The sequence below is a fragment of the Perca fluviatilis genome, chromosome 2 (genome assembly GCF_010015445.1).
Source record: "Perca fluviatilis chromosome 2, GENO_Pfluv_1.0, whole genome shotgun sequence".
NCBI lineage: Eukaryota > Metazoa > Chordata > Actinopteri > Perciformes > Percidae > Perca > Perca fluviatilis.
The window spans coordinates 13763423-13790589 of NC_053113.1; the positions used below are offsets into that span (position 1 = coordinate 13763423).

The 27167-nt window shown below is 40.7% G+C and overlaps 1 protein-coding gene across 1 annotated transcript in view; it reads right to left on the minus strand.

The window, feature by feature from the left end:
• Positions 1 to 2121: 2121 nt before the first annotated feature.
• The window catches only part of prx (periaxin), a 46226-nt gene continuing 21180 nt past the window's right edge, over positions 2122 to 27167 (minus strand). The window contains 8 exon segments of the mRNA XM_039823190.1: positions 2122 to 4177; positions 6812 to 10240; positions 10243 to 20165; positions 20458 to 20699; positions 21395 to 21588; positions 22868 to 23021; positions 23936 to 24061; positions 26679 to 26786. Coding sequence (XP_039679124.1) covers positions 3891 to 4177; positions 6812 to 10240; positions 10243 to 20165; positions 20458 to 20699; positions 21395 to 21588; positions 22868 to 23021; positions 23936 to 24061; positions 26679 to 26786 — 14463 coding nt within the window. The 3' untranslated portion in view covers positions 2122 to 3890.

Below are 27167 nucleotides of genomic sequence, written 5' to 3' on the forward strand. Positions count from 1 at the left end.
ATGTAATTATTCTTTAGCAAAACAAATGCTAACCATTGTGACCCGATTGGGCTGCGCTGCTTCACAACTTCATTTTAGACTCAAGGGATAGGAGACGATGAGATACTGAAATGATGAAATAAGACGCCGCTGCTTATTTAAGCGCAGTCTGAGCAGTAAAGGGTAAAACAAAAGTCTAATCTCATCATCTCCAAAGGAAAGTCTGCTCCATCATTAGTAAAGCTGGTGACGCTGCAGTCTCTTGCTTCCCTCCTCTCTGTGGCATTGTTCACCCCTCATACAGCATTAATCGCCCCTCGCATACACTCACCCCTGAAGCCTACGTCGCACAGCATCATCGCAGCAGTAGATAAGTAGGTACACACACACACACACACACACACACACACACACACACACACACACACACACACACACACACACACACACACACACACACACACACACACACACACACACACACACACAGGGAAGACGTCATGCACAGGGGTGCATCGTTTATAACTTTCTCCTCCAAAGTCCATCCTCTGGGAAAAATCATTCATGTGATTTTGTGTCTTTAATCCGCAGCAGAAAAGAGGTGAGAATAAAACCTTCCTTAACATTTTCTTTTGCTGCGCTTTGGCTGTTCTTCTGCTTCTGCAGTGAATGTCTTCAGTACTGTGAAATAATCCTGCTGTATTTTCTATGTGATGTTTACAGGTGAGAGTGATCCATGTGCTTCTGTATCTACTGTTTTCACATTTAACTCCAGTATATGAGATGTGTTAGCTGCAGTGAACGTGAGACCAACCATAACTAATTAAATTAAATAAATCAAATCAAATCAAAACTGTTGGGGTGTGGTGGTGTGGGAAGTGCATTGCTGTCCATCTCTGAGTCTTTTTGATACCACCACTGAGGGGCATCAACATCACAAATATTGTTTTATTGTCACTTTTAAGTGCACTGTAAAATGATTAGGCTAAAATAAATGACACTGTTTTGATGAGAAAACCCTTTTAAATGGGGAGGGGGGACTTTGTATCTGGAGAAAATTTGTTTTTCTTTACTTTTTCTTGCAGGAATTGCAGTGAGTAGTAGTTTTTGACATTAGCTTTGAAATTCAGCCAGTGTTTCAAGCCTAACATAAATGTACAGTACATGTGAACTATATTTAAGCTGTAACTAATTAAGCCTGTTGACCTTTCAAGATAATCAATTAATATCAATTATCATGATTTGTGTAATGTTCGGCCAGAAATGTGTTTTCTTTAATTTAGCTAAACTTCACCCTGGGTATGCGGCTCTCTCTGCCCACTGACCTTTCATCTAATGATAAAATTTCAAGTTTGATTTACATGGTGGACGTGAGGATGTTGTTTATCATACTATGAGACTATATGAACGTCTTCATTTTTGTTACAAAGTCAACATTATGAGCTAATGAGTCAACATTTCCTATCTTTGAATCTATACTTACCAAGTCAACAGTTTGAGTTATAAAGTAAAAATGATGACATAAGTTAAATATGAGATAATCAAAATTAGGAGATAAGTTCAATTTTGTGCTGCTCAAGCCAAAGTTTTGAGTTAATACAGTATCTCATAACTTTGATTTCAGTTGAGTATTTTAGTTGAAGTCACACACATTCATTTTCATTTCCTGCTGTATATTGGCTTCCATACTGCTGCATGTTTTCTACCGGAGGGATTTGTATTTATAAGTGGGTGTGCTCCGCCTCTTGCCCAATGTGAGTTGCTATAGCTTCCAGCTCCCTGTGACCCTGCAAAGTATGTAGATAACAGATGGATGAATGAATGAATGATTCAGGCTGACAGATTTTGAGTGGACGTACACTGAAAACCTCATAAAACACCAAGATGTCCACTGACTAATGATTCATCGCTGTGAAGGTCAAGACATCAGGAAATTATCTTTTTTTTTGTGTGTGAATATTGTTTTATTGATTAAACATCTTAACCAACATTCTCTGCAATGCTGCTTTGACAAAAAACACTTGGCACAGAAACCCTTATAATCGTATAATAAGAAATTCAAAGACTTGATTAAACCAGAAAGGCAAAAATCCCAATACACATAGATACTACTCAGTGCGTGTTGACATGTCAATACCTTCGTCCCGGCTTTTTTTTTTTTTTTTTTAAATCTAGAAACTATTTCTCTCCTGAAAAACAGGCATAGTGTTAAATGTTAATGAAAAAAGTGTGGGAGTAGATTTGTCAGGATTTCTTCTACCATCTACCAACCAAGTAAAGCAAAAGTGTCCATTCTTAAATGCTTTACATCCACTTGAAAAGTAGCTCATTATTTTTTTTTTAATCGGATGGTTGCATCGTGTGAAACTGTTCTCTTGTAAGTAAATGGCTATGAGTGGTGTATACAATCAGTAGTTTTCAAAAGTTTTCATTTCATTCCAGTAACAGTAGCTGTTTTTCTCAAATGGTGGGTACTGCATTTGAGAATGAAACTTAAATGTCTCAATGTAGAGACAATAAAGTCAATATCTAAAAGACAGCATAAAGCCTCCCCCCCCCCCCATTTAACAATAAAGCAATTTATATGTTAAAATTGAGGACACTCTTTTTGAAAAATAAAGGGATAGTGAAAATGCTTTTAATTAATCTGACATTTTAACATCCAACGTTATTCTGTAATATTTTCAATAATATTCAATAAACAGAAGAATGTCAGATTATTTAAGACATTCTAAGCCAAAGGAAAACGTGCCTTGGTCCTCTTGTTCTTGATCCCCTCTCTTCGGTGGTGTTTGTACAACATCGAGGCTCGCCACTCCTTAGCCAGTCTGTCATTGTAGCAGCCTGATAGTAACGTCATTTTTAGAGAGCTACTTTTTAAGTGTCAAGAGAAAAAAGGTTTACAGTTTTACCTTTAAAACTCCTCTCACTGATTTTGTTAAAGCACCCAACAGCATCCCTAAAACCCCACATTTTTCGTCCTAGTTTGCCGTCGATTTGTTTTGAAACTCAACGTAGTTCACAGCTGAGTTTCGAGAAATCAGCATCAGCCAGAAGGTCTATCTTGAAGCTAAAGTCTCAATCACAAAATATACAGTGGCGTCATTTTCTGGCAGTGTACAGTGTAAAACATAAATATAAATAGATTAGCAGCAGGGTGGCCTACAGTAAATGTTCGAGAGCAACCCGTAACCAAAAGGTCACAGGTTTGATCCCCACAGCAGAAAGAAAGAGTCCAGAGCGTACTGCTTACTCACTGTGACTATTTCTGGGTAACAGCACCAGCTAAATGCTTAAAATATAAAACCATGGCAGAAAAATGAAAATAGCCTAAATCTCAAAAAGCTCACACTTTTCCTTCAAGACAAACAAAATAGCTTATCAGGTCAAAAAATATCATTTCCTCTCCTGACTCTGGTAAATATGAAAATAATTACATTTCGGATTGAAGGGATACTGCTTCAAAAAAACAAAAAAAAAACAATGATATAGTTGTATTTACATGAATTTTACTCTGGCCTGCACTGGCCCAAAATGAACTTATTATCGTCAAATCCATGATGCTGATGTGGATAAATGACTCATTCCAGCACATTTTGAATACACAAACAACAATAAATAATAACGCAATGTGACATGTTTACATTCAGAGTGAAAACTTTAAAACCAAACAAAATCCGATAAATAATTAGGACTAAACTAACAAAAGTCGAAGAACAGTAACAAAAAATAGTCACATTTAAAATGAAAAAAGGAAGCATATATATTACTCTGTTGCTTTAGCCTCACCTATTAAAATATAAAATAAAGACTTGTACTTAATCGTAGTTTGCCACGTTGCAGGCTTAGCATACAAGAACACTGCAACCTCACCAAAGAAAAACATTTAAGATATTATTATTACAGCATCCTCAGTGCTTGAAGTCCGACGCCTGGTGAGTTGTTTTTGTCGTTGCTGAAGATTCACCTGTTCGCGTTTCACTGGTAACCATGTGCCGGGTGATCCTGGTGGTCTTAGTCACCATAGTGACAGTTCCATCCTCGATGGAGGAGACTCGGTTCTCTTCGGATATGTCCTGGGTGGTGAAGTCAAGTCCGGAGGAGTGGAGGCAGAAAGACCCTGAGACGTCGGCCTCCCCTCCCACCTCCCCCTTCCGCTGGGCCTGAGGAGAACCCTCTGGGGTTATCTGAAGGAAGCCTGGGGGGAGGAGGAGAGGAAACAAGCAGAGGCAAGTAGAGGAAAGGAAGCAGGGAGAGGAGAGGAGAATAGGTGAAGAAATCAAGAGGGAAAAGAAACTTAGTCTTATGTAGCAGAGACAAAATAGGAGATGATATATTAATAAGTTATAGAATAAACAGAAACAAAACACATCACAGGCAATAGCAAGAATAAATTATGTATAATGTAGTGCGCACTGTAATGAAGTATACTATAATATAGTCAAGTATGAAACACATACAAAGCTTATACATATTGTGAACATTATTATTAATTCTGGAAGATTTGTGCAATTATTCACTGTGTCATTCAAAGGAGTACTCCAGTGTACGGTGGCCGGGAAGTGCAATGCAACATTACAAAGAATGAAACACTTTTACATTTTGGAAAACAAATTTACATTTTGGAAAACAAATTTACATTTTGGAAAACAAAATAACATTTTGGAAAACAAATTTACATTTTGGAAAACAAAATAACATTTTAGAAAACAAATTTACATTTTGGAAAACAAAATAACATTTTAGAAAACAAATTTACATTTTAGAAAACAAATTTACATTTTGGAAAACAAATTTACATTTTGGAAAACAAAATAACATTTTAGAAAACAAATTTACATTTTGGAAAACAAAATAACATTTTAGAAAACAAATTTACATTTTGGAAAACAAAATAACATTTTTAAAAAACAAATTTACATTTTAGAAAACAAATTTACATTTTTGGAAACAAAATAACATTTTCGAAAACAAATTTACATTTTCGAAAACAAATTTACATTTTAGAAAACAAATTAACAAGATGCAAAACACTTTTACCAGTCCCGAAACAAATTTACAAATGACAGATTCTTCCCGGAAAGGGAATGTACCACATACCGGAAGTGATGAGGTGTTGTTGGTGAGCGCCAGTCAATTTGTGTTGTTGGGGAGTAAGTATATGGCGTGAATGAAGTTTATGGTGACTTTACCGTTAGGTCGGTGTTTGGAGTTTTTATATGATCGCGGACCTGACGGGAAACACAGGAACGATATAGGCGCGGCCGGATCGAAGCTACAGCAGGGGGCAGCTGAGTCCGTCTGCAGCTGCAGGACCTGGAGCTCACTGCCCATTCCTGGGAGCCAAAACCGACACCACGCAGCTGGAGACCCCAGCCGTATTGCTGGGCCCGCTGGAGGGAAAGGGAAGCCCGGGAGAATCAGATCCAGGACTGAACGGAGCGGACTGTCACAGCCTGCTGAAGTTTAAATCACAGGTTTCCTAAAGGGAGTCTGGCGGGACTCGGACTGTGGGCCGACGAAACACGACTTAAAGTCTCGTTAAATAAATAAATACATGCAGAAATAAATGAATCATTAGTGGGGGAGTGAGCCTGGACATTTCAGTCTGTTTAAACTTCACTTTGAAGCAGAACCTCTTAGTTCAGAAGGGTGAAGTTTCCGTTTGTACTCATATCTGTGAACTGATTATAATAAATATTCTTTGTATTAACACATTAATTAGTCTCTTTGTCTTTTGTTTAAAAAAACTAGAACAACGCATGAGATTTTGACGATTTATAGTGATTTTATTTCCGTTAGACCTTTGCCTACATTGACGCTGATGCATTAGGGGCCGGCCCATAGACAGCATATAAGGCAGTGCCTCCCCTGTTCCAAGATGGCGGCTCTATTTGGACGATCATTCATAACTGCCGTAGTCAAGGCGACATGTATACAAAACCTCATCACTTCCGGTATGTGGTACATTCCCTTTCGTGAAGAATCTGTCATTTGTAAATTTGTTTCGGGCTAGTAAAAGTGTTTTGCATCTTGTTAATTTGTTTTCGAAAATGTAAATTTGTTTCGAAAATGTTATTTTGTTTTCCAAAATGTTATTTTGTTTTCCAAAATGTAAATTTGTTTTCTAAAAATAAATTTGTTTTCGAAAATGTTATTTTGTTTTCCAAAATGTAAATTTGTTTTCTAAAATGTTATTTTGTTTTCCAAAATGTAAATTTGTTTTCTAAAATGTTATTTTGTTTTCCAAAATGTAAATTTGTTTCCAAATATAATTTGTTTTCTAAAATGTAAATTTGTTTTCTAAAATGTTATTTTGTTTTCCAAAATGTAAATTTGTTTTCTAAAATGTTATTTTGTTTTCCAAAATGTAAATTTGTTTTCCAAAATGTTATTTTGTTTTCCAAAATGTAAAAGTGTTTCATTCTTTGTAATGTTGCATTGCACTTCCCGGCCACCGTACCAGTGGTTTAATATTGCACTTTAAAGTTTGGGGAACTTGCGAAAAAGACGAATAAAAAAAGAGAGGCCAAAATCAATGCTGCAAAGGCAAACACATACCGACTTTAGGCCTTAATATGAGTCCTTCACGTCCCATAATGGAGCTGGTCAGCAGGTGTTTAAGTGTTTAAATACAAACTGAATGAATCATAAGATAAGGATAACCTATACTGTATATACTGTTCAATATAAACAAGTAATCAAGTAATTAACTCCTCTTTAACGAGTATGATAAAACATGTTTGACCTGGACATCAACCTTTTGTAAAAAATCCCATGACTAATTTTTCAAATGTCTTGTCATCTCAGTTGATAGTTTCTTTATCCCTACCTGTGGAGTGTGGCTTCAGGGTGAACTTTGGGACCTTGAACCAGGGGGAAGACTCTCTTTCTTCAGATTCTCTGCTGTGGCTCTCGACCTCGCTCCAAGACTGGACCTTTGCTGAGCTGAACTCCATGGTAAAACTAGCAGGGGACTCTGAGCTGTCTCTGTCCAGCATATCTGTTCTGGCGTGAGATGACACCACATTCTTCGAGAGCTCGTCACTAAAACCAGCGAAGGCCATCTTGCCTGATTGTACTTCAAGCCCTTTAGTGTCTCCCTCCACTTCTCCTGGTGATGAATCCTTTCCCAGTTTCAAACTCATTTCAGTGTCCTCCCCCTCTGCAGCCATCTTGCCATATGGAGAGGTTAACTCCACCTTTGGAAGTTTCATTTTGCCACTGAAAGTCCTTTTATCGTCATTGGAGGCCTTGTGAGGACATGCATCTTTTTCACCGTTTAGACTTGAACCTGAACCATTGCCCCTTAGATTGACATCAAACGACCCTGATTTGCCAGGAGAAAATGACACAGCGGCTGCTTTATCTTTGGACTTCCCAAAGCTTGGCTTCATTTTGATTTTGGGCATCTTCACTTTGACATCCTCTTTTTCAGCCTCAGGTGTTGTCTCCTTTTCTAGGTGGCCTGTGCATGCAGCATGCTCAACTGTTTGAGGAGGATTTACCAAGACAAAGACAGCTTTCTTTACTTTGGGCATTTTAGGGCCCTCATACTGAATTTCTGGCCCAAAGATATTCATTTTTCCCTCAGGAGAGGACATGGAGGGTAATGGGACACCAAACTTTGGGATTTTGATTTTCTTGCCTTTTTCCGTTTTGTCCTCATCTTCATCATGTGATGTAGCAATATCAAACTCTATGTCTGGAATCCTGGGGACTTTGATATCTGCTCTGGGTGACGAGAGGCTACCCTCTCCCCCTGTTCCTAATTCTGCTGAACCTTGTTTGGTTGGTACTGTAACCTCTGGCACTGGGATGTTAATATGATCTTTGTTCTCTTTATGTCCGTTGTGAGTTTCAAGTTTAACATCATATTCAAATCTTTCTTTACCCCTGCATCTGTGCTTGGCTTTACCACCTATCTCTTCATCCCCACATGTTTTGCATATTTTTGCTTCTGCTGTTACATCTCTGCCAGTTTTCTTTTTTGGCATTCCAATCTTGAATTTTGTTCCTTTGACTTTAGGCCCCTTTACTTTACTGCTGCTACCTGTTGTGTTGAGGTCCAAGTCAGGTAGTTCAATTTTTTTCCTGTCCTTATTGCCCTCTCCTCTATGAAGTCCTATATCAAGCTCCAGGTCTCCTTTTGGACCTTTAATATCTATTGTTGGCATCTTGAGTTTCAGACCTTTGTGCTCTCCCTCAACATGCAAATCAGCTTCCCCATGAGCCTCTGTGTCTTGTTTAGGTTTACCAAGTCTCACATCGATGTCCAGATCTGGTGATGTGACCTGTGGCACTTTAACTTTCCCTCCTGCCTCAACTGTTGGTAAGTTGATCTCCGCTTCACCTGATTTATCCTTCAGCACTGATATACCCCCCTTTGGAAGTTTAACATGTGGACCTTTGGACTTTCCTCCTGTGACTTCCATCTCTATAGCAGTTGCTTCAATATCTTTACTGTTACCTTTAGGAAGTGAAATATCAACTTTGGGCATCTTGACATGGGGCAGTTGGATGGTTCCTCCATCTGCTGCCATTTTCTCCTCTGGTATGTCAATATTTTCTTTTCCTTTGGGGATAGATATGCCCACATTAGGCATTTTGAACTGTCCCCCATCTCCCTTAATATCTACCTCTGGACCTTCGATTGAAGGTTTTCCTTTTGGAAGAGATATGTCCACTTTTGGCATCTTGAACTTTCCTCCCTCACCCTTAATTTCAACTTTGGGACCTTCAGTCTTTCCTTTTGGCAGTGACATGTCTACTGAGGGCATTGTAATGTGTGGCATTGCAGATTTGCCTACCTCAATCTCAAACTCCGCTCCTTCAATTTTGCCAGATTTTCCTTTGGAAAGAGCAATGTCAACATCTGGCATTTTCATATGAGGCATTTTGAATTTTCCTCCTGCACCTCCCTCTATTTCAACGTCTGGGCCTTCAATCTTTCCTTTGGGCAGAGAGATGTCAAAATCTGGCATTTTCCAATGAGGCAATTTGAACTTTCCTCCTGCACCTCCCTCCATTTCAACATCTGGAACTTCAATCTTTCCTTTGGGGAGAGAGACATCAATGTTGGGCATTTTCATGTGAGGCATTTTGAACTTCCCTCCTGTACCTCCCTCGATTTCAATGTCTGGACCTTCAGTCTTTCCTTTGGGCAGAGAGATGTCAACATCTGGCATTTTCATTTGAGGTTTTTTGAATTTTCCTCCAGTACCTCCCTCCATTTCAACATTGGGAGCTTCGATCTTTCCTTTGGGCAGTGAAATATCAACAGAGGGCATGCTGAGATGTGGCATCTTGAATTTTCCACCTTCTCCTTTGATCTCCATCTCTGGACCTTCAATCTTTCCTTTAGGTAGAGAGATGTCAACATCTGGCATTTTCATGTGAGGCATTTTGAACTTTCCTGCGGTACCTCCCTCCATTTCAATGTCTGGACCCTCAATCTTTCCTTTTGGCAGAGAGATGCCAACATTTGGCATTTTTATATGAGGCATTTTGAACTTTCCTGCGGTACCTCCCTCCATTTCAACATCTGGACCTTCCACCTTTCCTTTAGGTAGAGAGATGTCAACGTTGGGCATTTTCATGTGAGGCATTTTAAATTTTCCTCCAGTACTTCCCTCCATTTCAGTGTCTGGACCCTCAATCTTTCCTTTGGGCAGAGAGATGTCAACATCTGGCATTTTTATATGAGGCATTTTGAACTTTCCTCCGGTACCTCCCTCCATTTCAACATCTGGACCTTCAATCTTTCCTTTTGGCAGAGAGATGTCAACGTTGGGCATTTTCATGTGAGGCATTTTGAATTTTCCTCCAGTACCTCCCTCCATTTCAATGTCTGGACCCTCAATCTTTCCTTTTGGCAGTGAAATATCAACAGAGGGCATGCTGAGATGTGGCATCTTGAATTTTCCACCTTCTCCTTTGATCTCCATCTCTGGACCCTCAATCTTTCCTTTAGGTAGAGAGATGTCAACATCTGGCATTTTCATGTGAGGCATTTTGAACTTTCCTCCGGTACCTCTCTCCATTTCAACATCTGGACCTTCCATCTTTCCTTTTGGCAGAGAGATGTCAATGTTGGGCATCTTCATGTGAGGCATTTTGAATTTTCCTCCAGTACCTCCCTCCATTTCAATGTCTGGACCCTCAATCTTTCCTTTTGGCAGAGAGATGTCAACAGTGGGCATGCTGAGATGTGGCATCTTGAATTTTCCACCTTTTCCTTTGATCTCCATCTCTGGACCCTCAAATTTCCTTTTGGCAGAGAGATGCCAACATTTGGCATTTTTATATGAGGCATTTTGACCTTTCCTCCGGTACCTCCCTCCATTTCAACATCTGAACCTTCCACCTTTCCTTTAGGTAGAGAGATGTCAACGTTGGGCATTTTCATGTGAGGCATTTTGAATTTTCCTCCATTACCTCCCTCCATTTCAATGTCTGGACCCTCAATCTTTCCTTTTGGCAGTGAAATATCAACAGAGGGCATGCTGAGATGTGGCATCTTGAATTTTCCACCTTCTCCTTTGATCTCCATCTCTGGACCCTCTATCTTTCCTTTAGGTAGAGAGATGTCAACATCTGTCATTTTCATGTGAGGCATTTTGAACTTTCCTCCTGTACCTCTCTCCATTTCAACATCTGGACCTTCCATCTTTCTTTTTGGCAGAGAGATGTCAATGTTGGGCATTTTCATGTGAGGCATTTTGAATTTTCCTCCATTACCTCCCTCCATTTCAATGTCTGGACCCTCAATCTTTCCTTTTGGCAATGTAATATCAACAGAGGGCATGCTGAGATGTGGCATCTTGAATTTTCCACCTTCTCCTTTGATCTCCATCTCTGGACCTTCGATCTTTCCTTTTGGCAGAGAGATGTCAATGTTGGGCATTTTCATGTGAGGCATTTTGAATTTTCCTCCATTACCTCCCTCCATTTCAATGTGTGGACCTTCAATCTTTCCTTTGGGCAGAGAGATGTCAACATCTGGCATTTTCATGTGAGGCATTTTTAACTTTCCTCCGGTACCTCCCTCCATTTCAACATCTGGACCTTCAATCTTTCCTTTAGGTAGAGAGATGTCGATGTTGGGCATTTTCATGTGAGGCATTTTGAATTTTCCTCCAGTACTTCCCTCAATTTCAATGTCTGGACCCTCAATCTTTCCTTTGGGCAGAGAGATGTCAACATCTGGCATTTTCATGTGAGGCATTTTGAACTTTCCTCCGGTACCTCCCTCTATTTCAACATCTGGACCTTCCATCTTTCCTTTTGGCAGTGAAATATCAACAGAGGGCATGCTGAGATGTGGCATCTTGAATTTTCCACCTTTTCCTTTGATCTCCATCTCTGGACCCTCAAATTTTCCTTTTGGCAGAGAGATGCCAACATTTGGCATTTTTATATGAGGCATTTTGAACTTTCCTCCAGTACCTCCCTCCATTTCAACATCTGGACCTTCCACCTTTCCTTTAGGTAGAGAGATGTCAACGTTGGGCATTTTCATGTGAGGCATTTTGAACTTTCCTCCGGTACCTCCCTCCATTTCAACATCTGGACCCTCAATCTTTCCTTTTGGCAGTGAAATATCAACAGAGGGCATGCTGAGATGTGGCATCTGGAATTTTCCACCTTCTCCTTTGATCTCCATCTCTGGACCTTCGATCTTTCCTTTTGGCAGAGAGATGTCAATGTTGGGCATTTTCATGTGAGGCATTTTGAACTTTCCTCCAGTACCTCCCTCCATTTCAACATCTGGACCTTCCACCTTTCCTTTAGGTAGAGAGATGTCAACGTTGGGCATTTTCATGTGAGGCATTTTGAACTTTCCTCCGGTACCTCCCTCCATTTCAACATCTGGACCTTCAATCTTTCCTTTTGGCAGAGAGATGTCGATGTTGGGCATTTTCATGTGAGGCATTTTGAATTTTCCTCCAGTACCTCCCTCCATTTCAATGTCTGGACTCTCAATCTTTCCTTTTGGCAGTGAAATATCAACAGAGGGCATGCTGAGATGTGGCATCTTGAATTTTCCACCTTCTCCTTTGATCTCCATCTCTGGACCCTCTATCTTTCCTTTAGGTAGAGAGATGTCAACATCTGGCATTTTCATGTGAGGCATTTTGAACTTTCCTCCGGTACCTCCCTCCATTTCAACATCTGGACCTTCCATCTTTCCTTTTGGCAGAGAGATGTCAATGTTGGGCATCTTCATGTGAGGCATTTTGAATTTTCCTCCAGTACCTCCCTCCATTTCAATGTCTGGACCCTCAATCTTTCCTTTTGGCAATGAAATATCAACAGAGGGCATGCTGAGATGTGGCATCTGGAATTTTCCACCTTCTCCTTTGATCTTCATCTCTGGACCTTCAATCTTTCCTTTTGGCAGAGAGATGTCAATGTTGGGCATTTTCATGTGAGGCATTTTAAACTTTCCTCCGTTACCTCCCTCCATTTCAACATCTGGACCTTCCACCTTTCCTTTAGGTAGAGAGATGTCAACGTTGGGCATTTTCATGTGAGGCATTTTGAATTTTCCTCCATTACCTCCCTCCATTTCAATGTCTGGACCCTCAATCTTTCCTTTGGGCAGAGAGATGTCAACATCTGGCATTTTCATGTGAGGCATTTTGAACTTTCCTCCGGTACCTCCCTCCATTTCAACATCTGGACCTTCAATCTTTCCTTTTGGCAGAGAGATGTCGATGTTGGGCATTTTCATGTGAGGCATTTTGAATTTTCCTCCAGTACCTCCCTCCATTTCAATGTCTGGACCCTCAATCTTTCCTTTTGGCAATGAAATATCAACAGAGGGCATGCTGAGATGTGGCATCTTGAATTTTCCACCTTCTCCTTTGATCTCCATCTCTGGACCTTCAATCTTTCCTTTTGGCAGAGAGATGTCAATGTTGGGCATTTTCATGTGAGGCATTTTGAACTTTCCTCCGGTACCTCCCTCCATTTCAACATCTGGACCTTCAATCTTTCCTTTTGGCAGAGAGATGTCGATGTTGGGCATTTTCATGTGAGGCATTTTGAACTTTCCTCCGGTACCTCCCTCCATTTCAATGTCTGGACCTTCAATCTTTCCTTTTGGCAATGAAATATCAACAGTGGGCATGCTGAGATGTGGCATCTTGAATTTTCCACCTTCTCCTTTGATCTCCATCTCTGGACCTTCAATCTTTCCTTTTGGCAGAGAGATGTCAATGTTGGGCATTTTCATGTGAGGCATTTTGAACTTTCCTCCGGTACCTCCCTCCATTTCAACATCTGGACCTTCCACCTTTCCTTTAGGTAGAGAGATGTCAACGTTGGGCATTTTCATGTGAGGCATTTTGAATTTTCCTCCATTACCTCCCTCCATTTCAATGTCTGGACCTTCAATCTTTCCTTTGGGCAGAGAGATGTCAACATCTGGCATTTTCATGTGAGGCATTTTGAACTTTCCTCCGGTACCTCCCTCCATTTCAACATCTGGACCTTCAATCTTTCCTTTGGGCAGAGAGATGTCAACATCTGGCATTTTCATGTGAGGCATTTTGAATTTTCCTCCAGTACCTCCCTCCATTTCAATGTCTGGACCCTCAATCTTTCCTTTTGGCAGTGAAATATCAACAGAGGGCATGCTGAGATGTGGCATCTGGAATTTTCCACCTTCTCCTTTGATCTCCATCTCTGGACCCTCAATCTTTCCTTTAGGTAGAGAGATGTCAAAATCTGGCATTTTCATGTGAGGCATTTTGAACTTTCCTCCTGTACCTCCCTCCACTTCAACATCTGAACCTACAATCTTTCCTTTTGGCAGAGAGATGTCAATGTTGGGCATTTTCATGTGAGGCATTTTGAATTTTCCTCCAGTACCTCCCCCCATTTCAATGTCTGGACCCTCAATCTTTCCTTTGGGCAGAGAGATGTCAACATCTGGCATTTTTATGTGAGGCATTTTAAATTTTCCTCCTTCTGCATCAATGCCAATGTGACCTCCTTCAGTGTCACCTGCTTTACCTTTAGGAAGGGAGAAGTCAATGTCAGGCATCTTGATGTCTGGCATCTTGAATTTTCCTCCTTGTTCATCAACCTTTGCATCATGCTTTACTTTTGGCAGGGACACATCTAGGTCTATTTTGGGAATGGAAACATCAATCATTGGCATTTGGGGAATTTTGAGGTTTCCCTCATAACCTCTGATATCAGCCTCTGAGACATCAACCTCTGCTTTGGGAAGGAGAACCTCATTATCTGGTGTTTTAGCTGCTGGTAGCGACAGTTCGACAGAGGGCATCTTAACTTTGGCCTTCGACTCAAGGTAACCACTTGGCTTACCTAAATCTTTTTCTTTGGAGCCAAATCCTAGCATGGAGAACTTTGGTAGTTTGATAGTGACGTCAGGTGCATGGAAGCCACCTTTTCCTTCCACATTTCCCTCTAGTTTCGCATCAACCTCTCCCTCTGAGAGTTGATCTTTTGGTGATGATATTTTAAACTTAGGGAATTTCACTTTGTATTTTGATTTATCATCTGGGCTCCGAACATTGACTTCTGGTTTAGAAATGCCAATTTTCCCTTTCTTTACTTTAACATCCACATCAGGACAAGACACAGATACATCTGCATGCTTTTTGGATATACCAAATGAGGGCATTTTGATTTTAGGTTTTTTCACCTTGACCTTTCCATCCCCATCAAACTCCACTGATGGTGCCCTAATCTCTCCTTCCACATGTGGTGCGCTGAGGGAAACATCCCCCTTGGGGCCAGATATCACCAAATCACCACTCTTAGACTTTCCACCAAACCTGGGAAGAGAAAAACTGGGGACTTTAAGGGAGACATTAGGTAGATCAAAGCTGCCCCCTGAAGAAGGCCTGCCTCCCTCCGCTTTCAGAAGCTCCACTTCCACATCATCACCTTTAGGTTCGGTGAGGCCAAAGTCTAGATCCACCCTTGGAACTGAGATGTCAACTGTTGGTAGTTTGACATTGGGAAGTTTGAGGGATGCACCTGGGCCTTCTGTACCACCTGTCTTGATGTCCACACCCTTTACTTTTAACTTGGCTGGATTAATATCTTGTTTGAGACCAGACATCTTCAAATCTCCTGATGCTTCAGGACCACTGGTGTCCACTTTGAGGCTTTGGTCTTTCAGACCAGAGGGAAGGCTGAGGTCAAGATCAAATTTGGGGAGATTTATGTCAAGAGTTGGCATGTGGAGCCCACCACCTTTTTTACCAGACAGGTCAACCTTTGCCACTTCAATCTTTCCCTTTCCAGATGGTCCTTCAATCTTGATATCTCCCTCTACTCTTTCCACTGGAACTGAAATGTCAACAGCTGGCATCTCTGGTCCTTCCACTTTGACATTGCCTTCTAGCAGGTTCATCTTTGGAAGTGAAACATCAAATTTGGGCATTTTGAATTTGCCTCCTTTTACCTCAGAACCCTCAATACTAAGATCAGCATTTCCTTTGGGGAGTGACAGGTCAATGTCTGGCATGTTGATTTTTCCTCCCTTAGGTTCAGGACCTACAATATTGACATCAACTCCCTTTGCTTTCAATTTGGGAAGAGAAATATCAACAGAGGGCATATGGAACTTGCCTCCTGCATGTCCTTCAATGTCTATTTCTCCTTTTGCTTTTCCTTTGGGTAGTGACAGGTCAATGTCTGGCATTTCAATCTTGCCGCCCTTGATGTCTGGGCCTTTTATTTTGACATCACCCTCTGGGAGATTCACTTTTGGCAATGAGATATCAAATTTTGGCATTTTAAATGTACCCTCCTTCACTTCAGGACCTTCAATGTCAAGGTCACCCTCAGCGTTTCCTTTGGGGAGTGAAATGTGACCTTTAAGTTCAGGTCCTTCAATATCAACATCAACTCCCTTTGCTTTCATTTTAGGAATAGATATATCAAGTGAGGGCATGTGAAACTTGCCTCCTTTAACACTGTGCCCATCAATGCCAATATCCACATCTGCTTTTCCTTTTGGAAGTGAAATATCAAGAGTTGGCATTTCATTTCTTCCTTTCATATCTGGTCCTTCCACATTGGCATCAACCTTTGGCAGACTCACTTTTGGCAGAGATACATCAAATTTCGGCATTTTCAATTTCCCTCCTTTCACCTCAAGGCCTTCAACATTTATGTCACCCTCAACTTTTCCTTTGGGAAGTGAAATGTCAGCAGTTGGGATGTTGACCTTTCCTCCTTTGAGATCAGGACCCTCAAGGCTGGTATCTACATCGGGAGATTTTACTTTGGGCAGAGAAACATCAAGTGATGGCATGTTTAGCTTTCCACCTTTAACTTTAGGGACTACAATATTTTTCTCTGGTCCCTTAGCTCTCATTTTAGGAAGAGAGATGTCAACAGAGGGCATATGGAACTTGCCTCCTTTGCCAGCATGTCCTTCAATTTCCCCTCTAGCTTTTCCTTTGGGGAGTAACATATTAATGTCTGGCATTTCAATCTTCCCTCCTTTGATTTCTGGGCTTTTTATTTTGACATCACCCTCTGGGAGACTCACCTTTGGTAAAGAAACTTCACATTTTGGCATTTTAAATGTACCCCCCTTCACCTCAGGACCCTCAACATCAAGGTCATCCTCAAGTTTTCCTTTGGGGAGTGAAATGGCAACAGTTGGCAAGTTAAACTTTCCTCCTTTAACATCAGGACCCTCAAGGCTGATATCTACCTCTGGAGACTTAATTTTAGGGAGTGACATATCACCTTTGACTTCAACTCCCTTTGCTTTGATTTTAGGAAGAGAGATATCAAGTGAAGGCATGTGAAACTTGCCTCCTTTACCACCGTTCCCTTCAGTGTCAACATCTCCTGCTAGTTTTCCTTTTGGAAGTGAAACATCAACAGTTGGCATATCCATTTTTCCTTTTATCCCTGGTCCTTCCAGTTCGACGTTTCCCTCTGGCAGGTTAATCTTTGGAAGTGAAACGTCGAATTTTGGCATTTTGAATTTTCCTCCTTTTTCCTCAGGCCCCTCAATACTGAGGTCAGCCTTTCCTTTGGGGAGTGAAAGGTCAATGTCTGGCATGTTGATTTGTCCTCCCTTAAGCTCAGGACCTTTGAATTTTCCTCTAGGAAGTCCAGTATGATAGGATGGTATTTCAATATTCCCATCTTTTCCAGAGCGAATGTCAATATCAATGTCTCCCTGTGCTTTTCCTTTAGGAAGCGAGACGTTTACTTTTGGCATTTCATATTTCCAACCTTTAACTTTCGGCCCTTGAAAATTCACATCTCCTTCAGGGAATTTTACTTCAGGGAGGGCGATGTCTATTGACGGCAGGCTGAATTTTCCTTCTTTTCCTTCACCCTCGACACTGATATCACCTTCTAATGATCCTTGAGGGGTTGAAATGTCAATCGTTGGCATTTTAATTCCCCCACCTTTAATTTCTGGTCCCTCGATGTTGATGTCACCTCGCTTTGATTTTATTTTAGGGACAGAAACATCAATTGAGGGAATATGAAAATGTCCTCCTTTACCTTTGGTTTCTACGTCACCCTCTACTTTTCCCTTTGGAATAGAGGTATCAACCGAGGGTCCCTCAAGGCCAATATTTCCCTCAGGCATCTTCATCTTTGGTAGAGATACATCAAATGTAGGCATCTTAAACTTGCCTCCTTTCCCTGCAGGTCCTTCAATATTCATCTTACCCTCTGCTTTTCCTTTTGGAAGAGTGATATCAACTGTAGGCATGTTTATTTCCCCTCCCTTGATCTCACCTCCCTTTAGGTCTAAATCTGCCTTAAACTCAGGAGATTCAATATCAATGTCACCTCCATGTGATTTGATCTTTGGTAGTAATACATCTAAAGAAGGCATCTTAAACTTTCCTCCTTTGGCTCCAGAAGCATCGATCTCTACCTCCCCCTTTGGTGATTTCATAGCAGGAGGAGAGATATCGAGTGATGGCATGTTGAACTTTGCTCCTCCTTTGACTTCAGGTCCTTCAATATCAACCTCTCCCTCCTTGGTTTTCATCTTTGGGAATGAGATGTCAAAAGTTGGCATCTTGAACCTGTGTCCGCTACCATCACTGCCCTCAAGCTCTATGTTGCCCTCCACATTTGCCTTGGGGAGTGAAAAGTCAACATTTGGAAGTTCAGGATATTCTAGCTTCATGTCTCCCTCAGGTAGCTTCATTTTTGGGAGAGAAATGTCTAAAGAGGGCATGTTGAATTTGCCTCCTTTTACTTTACTGCCACCAATGTCCAAATCTCCCTCTACGTTTCCTTGGGGAACAGAGAAATCAACAGTAGGCATCTCAATCTTTCCACCTTTGATTTCAGGTCCCTCCAAAACAACTTCTCCCTCAGACAACTTCATTTTTGGAAGATTTATATTATATGAAGGCATTTTGAACTTGCCTTCCTTTCCCTCGATGTCTACCTCACCCTTGGATTTACCTTTTGGTAGAGAAATATCTATTGATGGCATCTCAATTTTCCCTCCTTTAATCTCAGGTCCTTGTAAGTCAACTTCAGCCCCAGTTGTCCCCATCTTAGGGAGTCTGACGTCAAGTGAGGGCATTTTGAACCTTCCACCTTTTGCAGATGGACCCTCTATTTCAATGTCACCCTCCAACTTTCCTTTTGGCATTGATATATCAAGAGAGGGCATCTTGATCTTACCCCCACCCTCAAGTGTGGGTGTCTCAATGTTCACATGACCCTCTGGTTGTTTTAGCTTTGGTAGAGACACATCAAAGGTAGGCATTTTGAATTTTCCTCCCTTCCCAGCATGTCCTTCTATGTCAATGTCTCCTTCCATTTTGCCTTTGGGCAGAGAAATATCAAGTGTTGGCATTTCAAATTTACCACCTTTCACTTCAGGGCCTTCAATGTCAACCGCCACCTCACCTGTCTTCATTTTAGGGAGAGAGATGTCAAACGATGGTAACTGAAATTTTCCTCCTCCTTCAATATCAGTCATATCAGTCATTACTGCTTTGCCCTTGGGAAGTGTCAGGTCTACTTTGGGTAACATGAAGCCTTCGGCTTTGATATTTACTTCTCCTTCTGGTGACTTCAATTTTGGAAGGGATATGTCAAACTCAGGCATTTTGAACTTCCCATCTCCACCAACATAATAGTCCATATCCACATCTCCACCCTTTGTTTTCACCTTTGGTGGAGAGATGTCAACAGAAGGTAGACTAAATTTCCCTCCACCTTCTAGACCTTCAATATCCACATTGGATGATCCCATCTTTGGCAACGACATATCAACTTTTGGCATGGAGATTTTGGGCCCTTTAAAAGTGCCCTCCACCTCATCAGGAATTCTGTGTCTGGTGTCCAATTCAAAATCAACATCAGGCACAGAGATGTCAATGGCAGGCATTTTGATTGCCGTCTTCCCAGCTTCTTCGTACTCTGGGAGTGAGACGTCCATGTCAGACTTTCCCTTCACTTTTGGTAAAGAAATATCAACAGAAGGCATTTTAATAGATGCAGCTTTTCCTGAGAGATCAACTTCCATCTTTGGTTTGGTGATATTTGCCTCAGGGAGATTAATCTCACCACCTCCTGTCATTTCTACTTTTGGAGGTATTATGTTAGCGTGAGGCACCTTCATCCCTTTGGCTTTCACCTTAATGTCCCCATCTATCTCATCTGAATGACGTGAGAGTCTAACTTTGGGCAGTTTCAACTTTGGCATTCTTAGTTTTGCATCTCCTTTGCCTATGTCTACATCAACTCTTCCAACAGCTGCCTCTGCATCAACTCCTCCTTTGATGTCGATTTTCGGAACTTTGATTTCTGCTTTTCCCTTCACAGCGGGCAAAGATGCCTCAGCTTTTCCTGAAGGGAGTGCAAACTCCACATCAGGCACGTTAAGCTTAACTCCTCCCTTCTCCACGTCTACTTTTTTATCACCAGACAAACTGAACTCCACTGATGGTTGCTGGATGGTCACACTTGGAGGCTTCAGCTCCACAGATCCAGTTTCTGATGCTGAGCCTGACTTTGTGTGTTTGGTCCTAGGAAAGGTGATTCCAAACTTGTGTCCTTTTCCTTTGGTTTTCACTTTAGCTCCAGGTATTGCAGGTGAAGAGATATTCACCTGTCCCTCGAGCTGTCCTGTTTCCACTTTTCCTCCTGCGTCTTCTCCAGTGTAACTCTTTGTTTTCATGTGGGGAAACCTGGGATAACCATTTACAAAAGGAAGGAGAACATAAGAAAAAAACATTGTAATATCGCCAAAGAGACACAGCAAATATTCCAAAATGCCATGTAAAGAATTCCTTATAAAAAATACTTTTCAGATCATAAGATGTCTTTGAAATACAGTCAGTAAGTATTGTATTACACTATTCTTTGCCATCATAATGTTCCTCAACAAACATCTTGACATGTTGTTTAGACAGCACAGCAGCTAATTGTGACCATTTCAAAATGAAAAGCTAACACAGAAAGGACACAAACAAGGCCAACCTGATCCTCCTCTTTGCCTTCCCCACGGCTGCTGCTCCTCCGGCTCCTTCTGCTTCGACCTTCGTGCTCCTCCTCTGTTTGAATTTGGGGAGAGAAAACTCCACATCTACGTCACTCATCTCCAGCCTGGGCGGCGTTCCCTCGATCACCAGCTCCTCTCTGTGTTTCTCCTTCAGCCTCTTCAGACCAAAACGACCACCTCTCTTCTTCTTGGCCTTGAATGCCTTGATGCCCTTCACACTCTGAAACACACATGAATGACAAAGATTCAGTCAGCAAATTGAGTAGGGTCTGTTGACTGGCTGTCTTTATGCAGGTTTATGGAAACTACGGATATGTTTTAAATATAATTTGAGTCTCTAAAAAGATTGGACTAAAAGTTTATATTATTTATAAGCAATGGAATAATTTAAGTTACCATTTCATTTTAAAGTCACAACTAAACCCCATTGAAGAATTTAGGCTTTTCCTGAGGAATTTACTCTGGCAATTCAACTAATATTCTTATTTATTTTTACTATTCTTGCATTTTAACTTTATCTGATTAACCCTTAATCATAGATCCCATTTTCTGCATTTGTATTATTTACACTGTTGTTATATATTGTAGTATACATTTATATATATTGTTTTACTTATTTCTTATTCTATTTTTTTTCTAGATATTTATGTTAAATATTGAAGTATAATGTTTATATTTTAACATAGTTATTTAAATTTTTCTTATAATTACTGTATGTTCATATATTTATATTTATATTCTATGTTGGTGGCAACTGTAACGTAACCCAATTTCTCAACGGGGATCAATAAAGTATTTCTGATTATGATTTACCAAAGTATTATAACTAAATGAAAATGCTACTTTATTTAAAATGACAATTTAGTTGGGGGACTGAATACCGCAAAAAAGTAAAATAAAATCATAATTGATTACCATTTTGGCAGTCTTGGCTTTGGGACCTTTGACCTCCACACTGGGAACTCGAGGCCGCACGCAGACCTCGACTCCGGGGATGCTCCTCTTCAGCTGGAAGCTGACCTTGTATGGCTCGGCACACTGAAGGATCTTCAGAGCGTCTTCATACTTCACGTTGTCGAAGTAGACCTTGGCACTCAGCAGTTGGTCACCTTCACACAATATGAGTACAATATGAATTAGTGTGTCCAGTGTTAAAAACCTGTCAAAGTAGCTAATGAATCTTGGGGTTGGGGTCAAAAATCTAAATTCTTAACTCAATCTGATGTATATTTGGTATCATCTACTTTTCTTAAAGCTATAGTGCGTAGTTTCTGTCACCCCCATGATGAATTCTAAGTAATGATAACAAAACTGTCTGCGCGTCCACATGATACAAACCTTACGTGATTGCGCACGTGCCCCCACCCCTCCCCCACGCAGTTGCTAGTGGCCAAGGAAGACACGGAGGATTAAAAAAACATGGACTCTTCAGAAGAGGTCATTATTTTCACTCGAGCTTCTGTGCGGGAAAGTCACCGGGCGACACAAACTTCTGAACATAGCCATACTGAGAAATACAGAGAGAGCTGTGTGGAGCTGATGGTCCTAATTAGCTTTGTAGCACTAAAGCATTAAATAAGTGCAGTAGTGTCCCGCATCCAGGGGTGAGAAGACTATAGCCAAAAACTGCACTGAAGTACAGCAGGTTATAATAACAAGTACCAGTGGTGGAACGTAATCAAATGCATTTATTCAAGTACTGTACTTAAGTAAAATTTTGAGGTACTTGTACTGTACTTGAGTATTTAAAAAAGAAAATTTCCTACTTTATGCTTCTACTCAATTACATTTTAGAGGCAAATATTGTACTTTTTACACCACTACATTTGTTTAGTAACTTTAGTTACTGGTTACTTTGCGGATTGACACGCTGGGTGTGGTCATAGTTCCTATAATCTTTAAGAAATATTATGTATGGCCTAAGTGTTACAATTCTTATGAAAATAAGAATGAGGCAATATAAGTTAAAAGCTAATTAGGAGAAAATGGTTTAACATTTAATCATGGTCAATTAAATACAGGTGTGTTCACTTGTAGCTACCTGAGGATGACCACCATCTGTAGTTGAAATGTTGCCCATTGTGTTCACAAAATAAACATAATCAGTTTTTTCCCCCTTAAATATTTTCTTTTCTGTTCCGCCCTGTCTTCATTATAATCTATAAAAAAGCGTGACTTGCACACTGACTTCCTGCTGTCTGTCTGCTCAGTACCAATGTTCACTGCCCCATGGTGGTCACACTGAGGAACTGCAACACTGCATACACCTGCTGCTAACACAGGAATTATTCACAAGACCATGGCTCAGAGTTTGCAGTGTTTTTATTTGAAAGCATAGTATGTTTACCATAAGTGCTCCCTAAATAAATCAGTTGTGACTGCAGGTACCTTCCTGTAGACTGAGATGTTTGGCGGCTGGTGAGTCTCTGAGGACGTCTTTAACAAAGATCCCTCGCTGTCCTCCACCAGTCACACTGTAGCCGCTGGCTCCAGCCTCCGCCTCCACCACGATTTCCACGGACTGGGAGGCGTCCTCTGCACACTAACACACACACACACACACACACACACACACACACGCACAAGCACACACACACACACACACACACACACACACACACACACACACACACACACACACACACACACACACGTTTCATCTCCATTTTGTTTTGGTCTCTCATTATTAATCTTATGTTAGATATATGTATCTCAGACTGCAGTAATACTATAGATTCATATTTGAAAATAAAACCCCTGATTTTCCACGTGTTACAGCAAAGTGACATGTTATCAACTGACCAATGTAACTTGAGCAAAAGTGCATTATGTGTTTAATTTAATGGTTTAATTAACCAAGGACTAAAGTAATTAGACAACTCGGTCGGCAGTTCACAGTAGCAGAATAGGTTTTTTAATGTATAAAGTCACTGGTCTTATTAAACTGCTAAATCTAAAAAAATCTAAAGTTTAAGAGTGTCTGATCCAAGTCAAAAGGAACACTTTGGATGTATTTGTTTAAATTGGAAGTGATACATTTAAAACACGGGAGTAAAACACCACTGTGGCTGCTGAAGTCCACAAAACTGTCAACACCATTTTGGGGCCCAACGGGGTTTACATCTTGTTTCACTTGCTTGAGTGAGTGCAGAATTTACTGTACAGTTATTAGTCACCTCACACTTTACTTGTGAATCCATTTTATCCATTAAGCTGTCACAGAGGAAAGGTCACTCTGTTCTTGGATTACATCATCTTTTCCAGAGAATGACCGAAGGAAATAACTTGGCTCATAAAGGGAAAACAAGGACTTTGTGTGCTTCCATCTCCTTAAACATTAGTGATGGTAGTTAAAACAGAGGGAAAGCTATGCTCTCCAGTTGCTGACCAACCACTGACACAAACAAAAGTAATTTCAGCCTGTACGTCAACAGCGTTTATCAGACGGCCGCTTACTGTCTGTTCGTCTGTGGTCTCGGAGTCCATCTCTGGTTGGGCCAGCTGGCAGGTGGACTCTCTCAGGTGACTTCTCTTCTGACTCAACACCTGCTTCAGCTCTGCATGAAGCTTCTCCTTCTGCACCTGCAGACAACACATGCAACACAGGGTGAGTGTTCTGACCTCTCTGAAGTAAATTAAGAAAAAAGTTTGGTTTTTCAACATAATTGTGTGTGCAGCAGTGGCCCCTCTAGGCTAACCAGCAGCAGTAGCTTTAGTTTCCCTTTCAGTTGTAAATTTCCATCATAAGTCAATTGAGTGTGCTGCAGAGCAGAGTGCCAGTGCCGTTTTCTCCTGCTGCATTTTTTCTTCCTATATTGTTGCCTTGGACACTATGTACGTATATATCATTAAAAAATGTACTTGGCATATCTTTGGCTTATTGGAGTTTTCTGATGTCAAATCATTAAATTGATAGTTAGCATGGCTTTTAGTTATGACTGAGCATTTTCTGTTGCTATAAGTTGTGGGTTTGCACTATACTTTGGGTATCTGTACTGGTTTCATCTAATTTCTGTTTGTCTTTTGCTCTTTGTAACAGTTTACAGTATAAAACAATAAGGAAAGGAAAGTTTCTTCGTCGAACCCCAAGAAAAGTTATGGCTTGTGTTTTTTTTGGAGAACTCTACACTGTTAGCTAAATGTCGAGCTTTGAAGAAGCAACTCACTGCAAGGACAGTATAGTGAGATGTATTTAAATGTGGGTAGACGGATGGCATAAGGCCAAAAGAACAACACAGAATCAACCAAAAAAGTGCCGTTTAAATGTTATCGCCAGTAATTATTTGGGTTTATTGCTTCTATGTTAAATCTGTTGTTATTCTAATTTCTTTATTATCTAACCTACTGGGCAATCTTAGAGGATTACAATTATTCATATGATGATGATGATGATGTGAAAGTTGTTATGTTTATAATAATTTGTTTTAAACCTTTTATTATTTTACTCCCCTTCTGTTTTGATATTAAAATGCATTTTAATATTTCAACTGATGTCAAAATGGTCTGCTCTTTTTTTTATTTTGTAATGTGCTTTGAACTGCATTTTGCAAGTAAAAAATATAATAATGTCTTGGAGGGTGATAGCAAAGGTTCTTATTTTATTTTGTATTTATGCATAACATGGCTTTGCTGGAGGTGCCAAAGTTACATGTGATAGTGTCATATAATTAGATTTCTGTTGTTCTTGTAAAACCATTTAATATAAATCAAATTTATTTGATCTAAACAAACGTCCACAATAGGCTATTTCATTATGACACTAACAGAAAAAGATATGACATTCATACAACCATGTAATCAACAGTATTACACTATGAGGGTGTACTATGTAAACAGGAAATGTGTATATTAATGTATAGTTGCCACAGATGTTTTACTGGTCTTTTCCCTTTAACGCTCAGCTTCTGTTGTTTCGACATGCCTGCTATCTGCACTGACCTTTCTGTTGGAAACCAGCTTCATTTGACAAAAACTCTAAACTAAACTCGCTAACGTGCTACTTTTCAGTCCATGAATGTGGGTCAGAGTGTTTACACCGACACCTGCAGCTGGTTTCAGATCTGCTTCATTCAGATGATGTTTGTTGTCGACTTTGCGTCCAGCAGCTGGCGGTCACCTGCTGCGGCGTGAAAAGGCCGCGACTGGCATCTGTGCTGAGCTGGGAGAAATAAAAGCTTGTTTATGTGCTGGACAATGACCTCAGCAGATCGGGCCTGGACTATTGTGATCCAGTTTGTATGTGTCTGTTGGCTGCTGGGGACACGATGTCAGTCACAATGCTGCATTCCCCTGTCCAAATATATCCGAATAACAATGTAGCTCATAAAACTGAACCGACCTGTGATTCTGTCAAGGCCTTCCCCCCTAGTCTGGATCAAACGGAAGTACATTTCAGGATAAAGTGTGACCTGACTCACGCGCAGGATGTCCGCTCTAGGTGTGTTGCTGTTCTCAAAATCTCTACGCTACGGGAAACAAACACAACCTTTGAGATAGCTATAGCTACATGCTGGAAAAGGCAAGTTTTGAAGAAAATTTGGATCGGTCAACAAGGCAGGCCTGCTTGCTTCTTTCAGGAAATAATTTACAAAGAATACGGTCCTTACTCTCTAACTGGAACGTTTTGGGACAGATTGGCTCTTACACTAGTGAGAAAAAATTACTAATTTAAAGAGCTCACGTTACAGTATTGAGGGTACAGTTAACTTAATTTAACATTTTATGTGCCGATTTCTTTTGCTGGGTGCAAATGTTCTACCAAAACAAATTTCTTCCCGAGACTATTTTGCAGAGCCACCGTTGCTACGTCCGGAGCTTAGCACCGCCCAAGACGATTGTGATTGGTTTAAAAAAATTCAAACAACCCAGAGTGTTTTCTTTCCCCCTATCCTAGAATGCATCTGTGGTGTAACCAGACCTATCGCCACAGCTGGCAATGTGAGACTACTCCACCCCTGAATCAAGTTGATATCTTCTACTATTTTAAATGACAACTGTAAAAAAACAGCTTTTACCAAGATTGGTTTTCTCTCAAATCTTAAAACTTTATTTTGTTTCTTTTCCTTCCTGAGACTCGGGTGCATCGCTAGCATATTTCCTAACAGCACATACTAGCATCCCTGCAGATGCATGTATTATAAATGGGTTCTCCTGTGTGTGTGTGTGTGTGTGTGTGTGTATGTGTGTATGTGTGTCTCACCACTCTCTCTGGGCTCTCCTGTTCGTCTGTGGAGCCGCTGTGGTGAGGGTTGCGTTGTGGGGCGGAGGGGGATCTGTTAGAGGGGGGCGACCGCCTCTTGTCTTTTACCTACCAACACAGTAGAAGATAGTGTTAAGTCACTTTGAAATATTCATGCAGCAGCAGTTTTTTGGTGTGCTTTTACCCTTTAACTCAACTAAAAAGATGATCTGTTTCTCTATAGCAGCTTTGCACTGCAGCTTCTAGGAGAAAATGTAAAGCACATGGGGACCGAGACGCAAATTTATTTTAACAGCCACTGACATTCTCGGCTCCAGTGAAGCTACTGAACTGAAGAAAACCAGTTGTACTGAGAAGCTCCAGGCTCCCAGGTTTGAATATATGTAACGGTGTGTGTGTGTGAGGCATACAAAGTTGTGGGTTTGTTGTACTCTGAGGTACTCTGTATGCGGACCATGCATTGCTACTACCAATCCACTTAACTCGAGG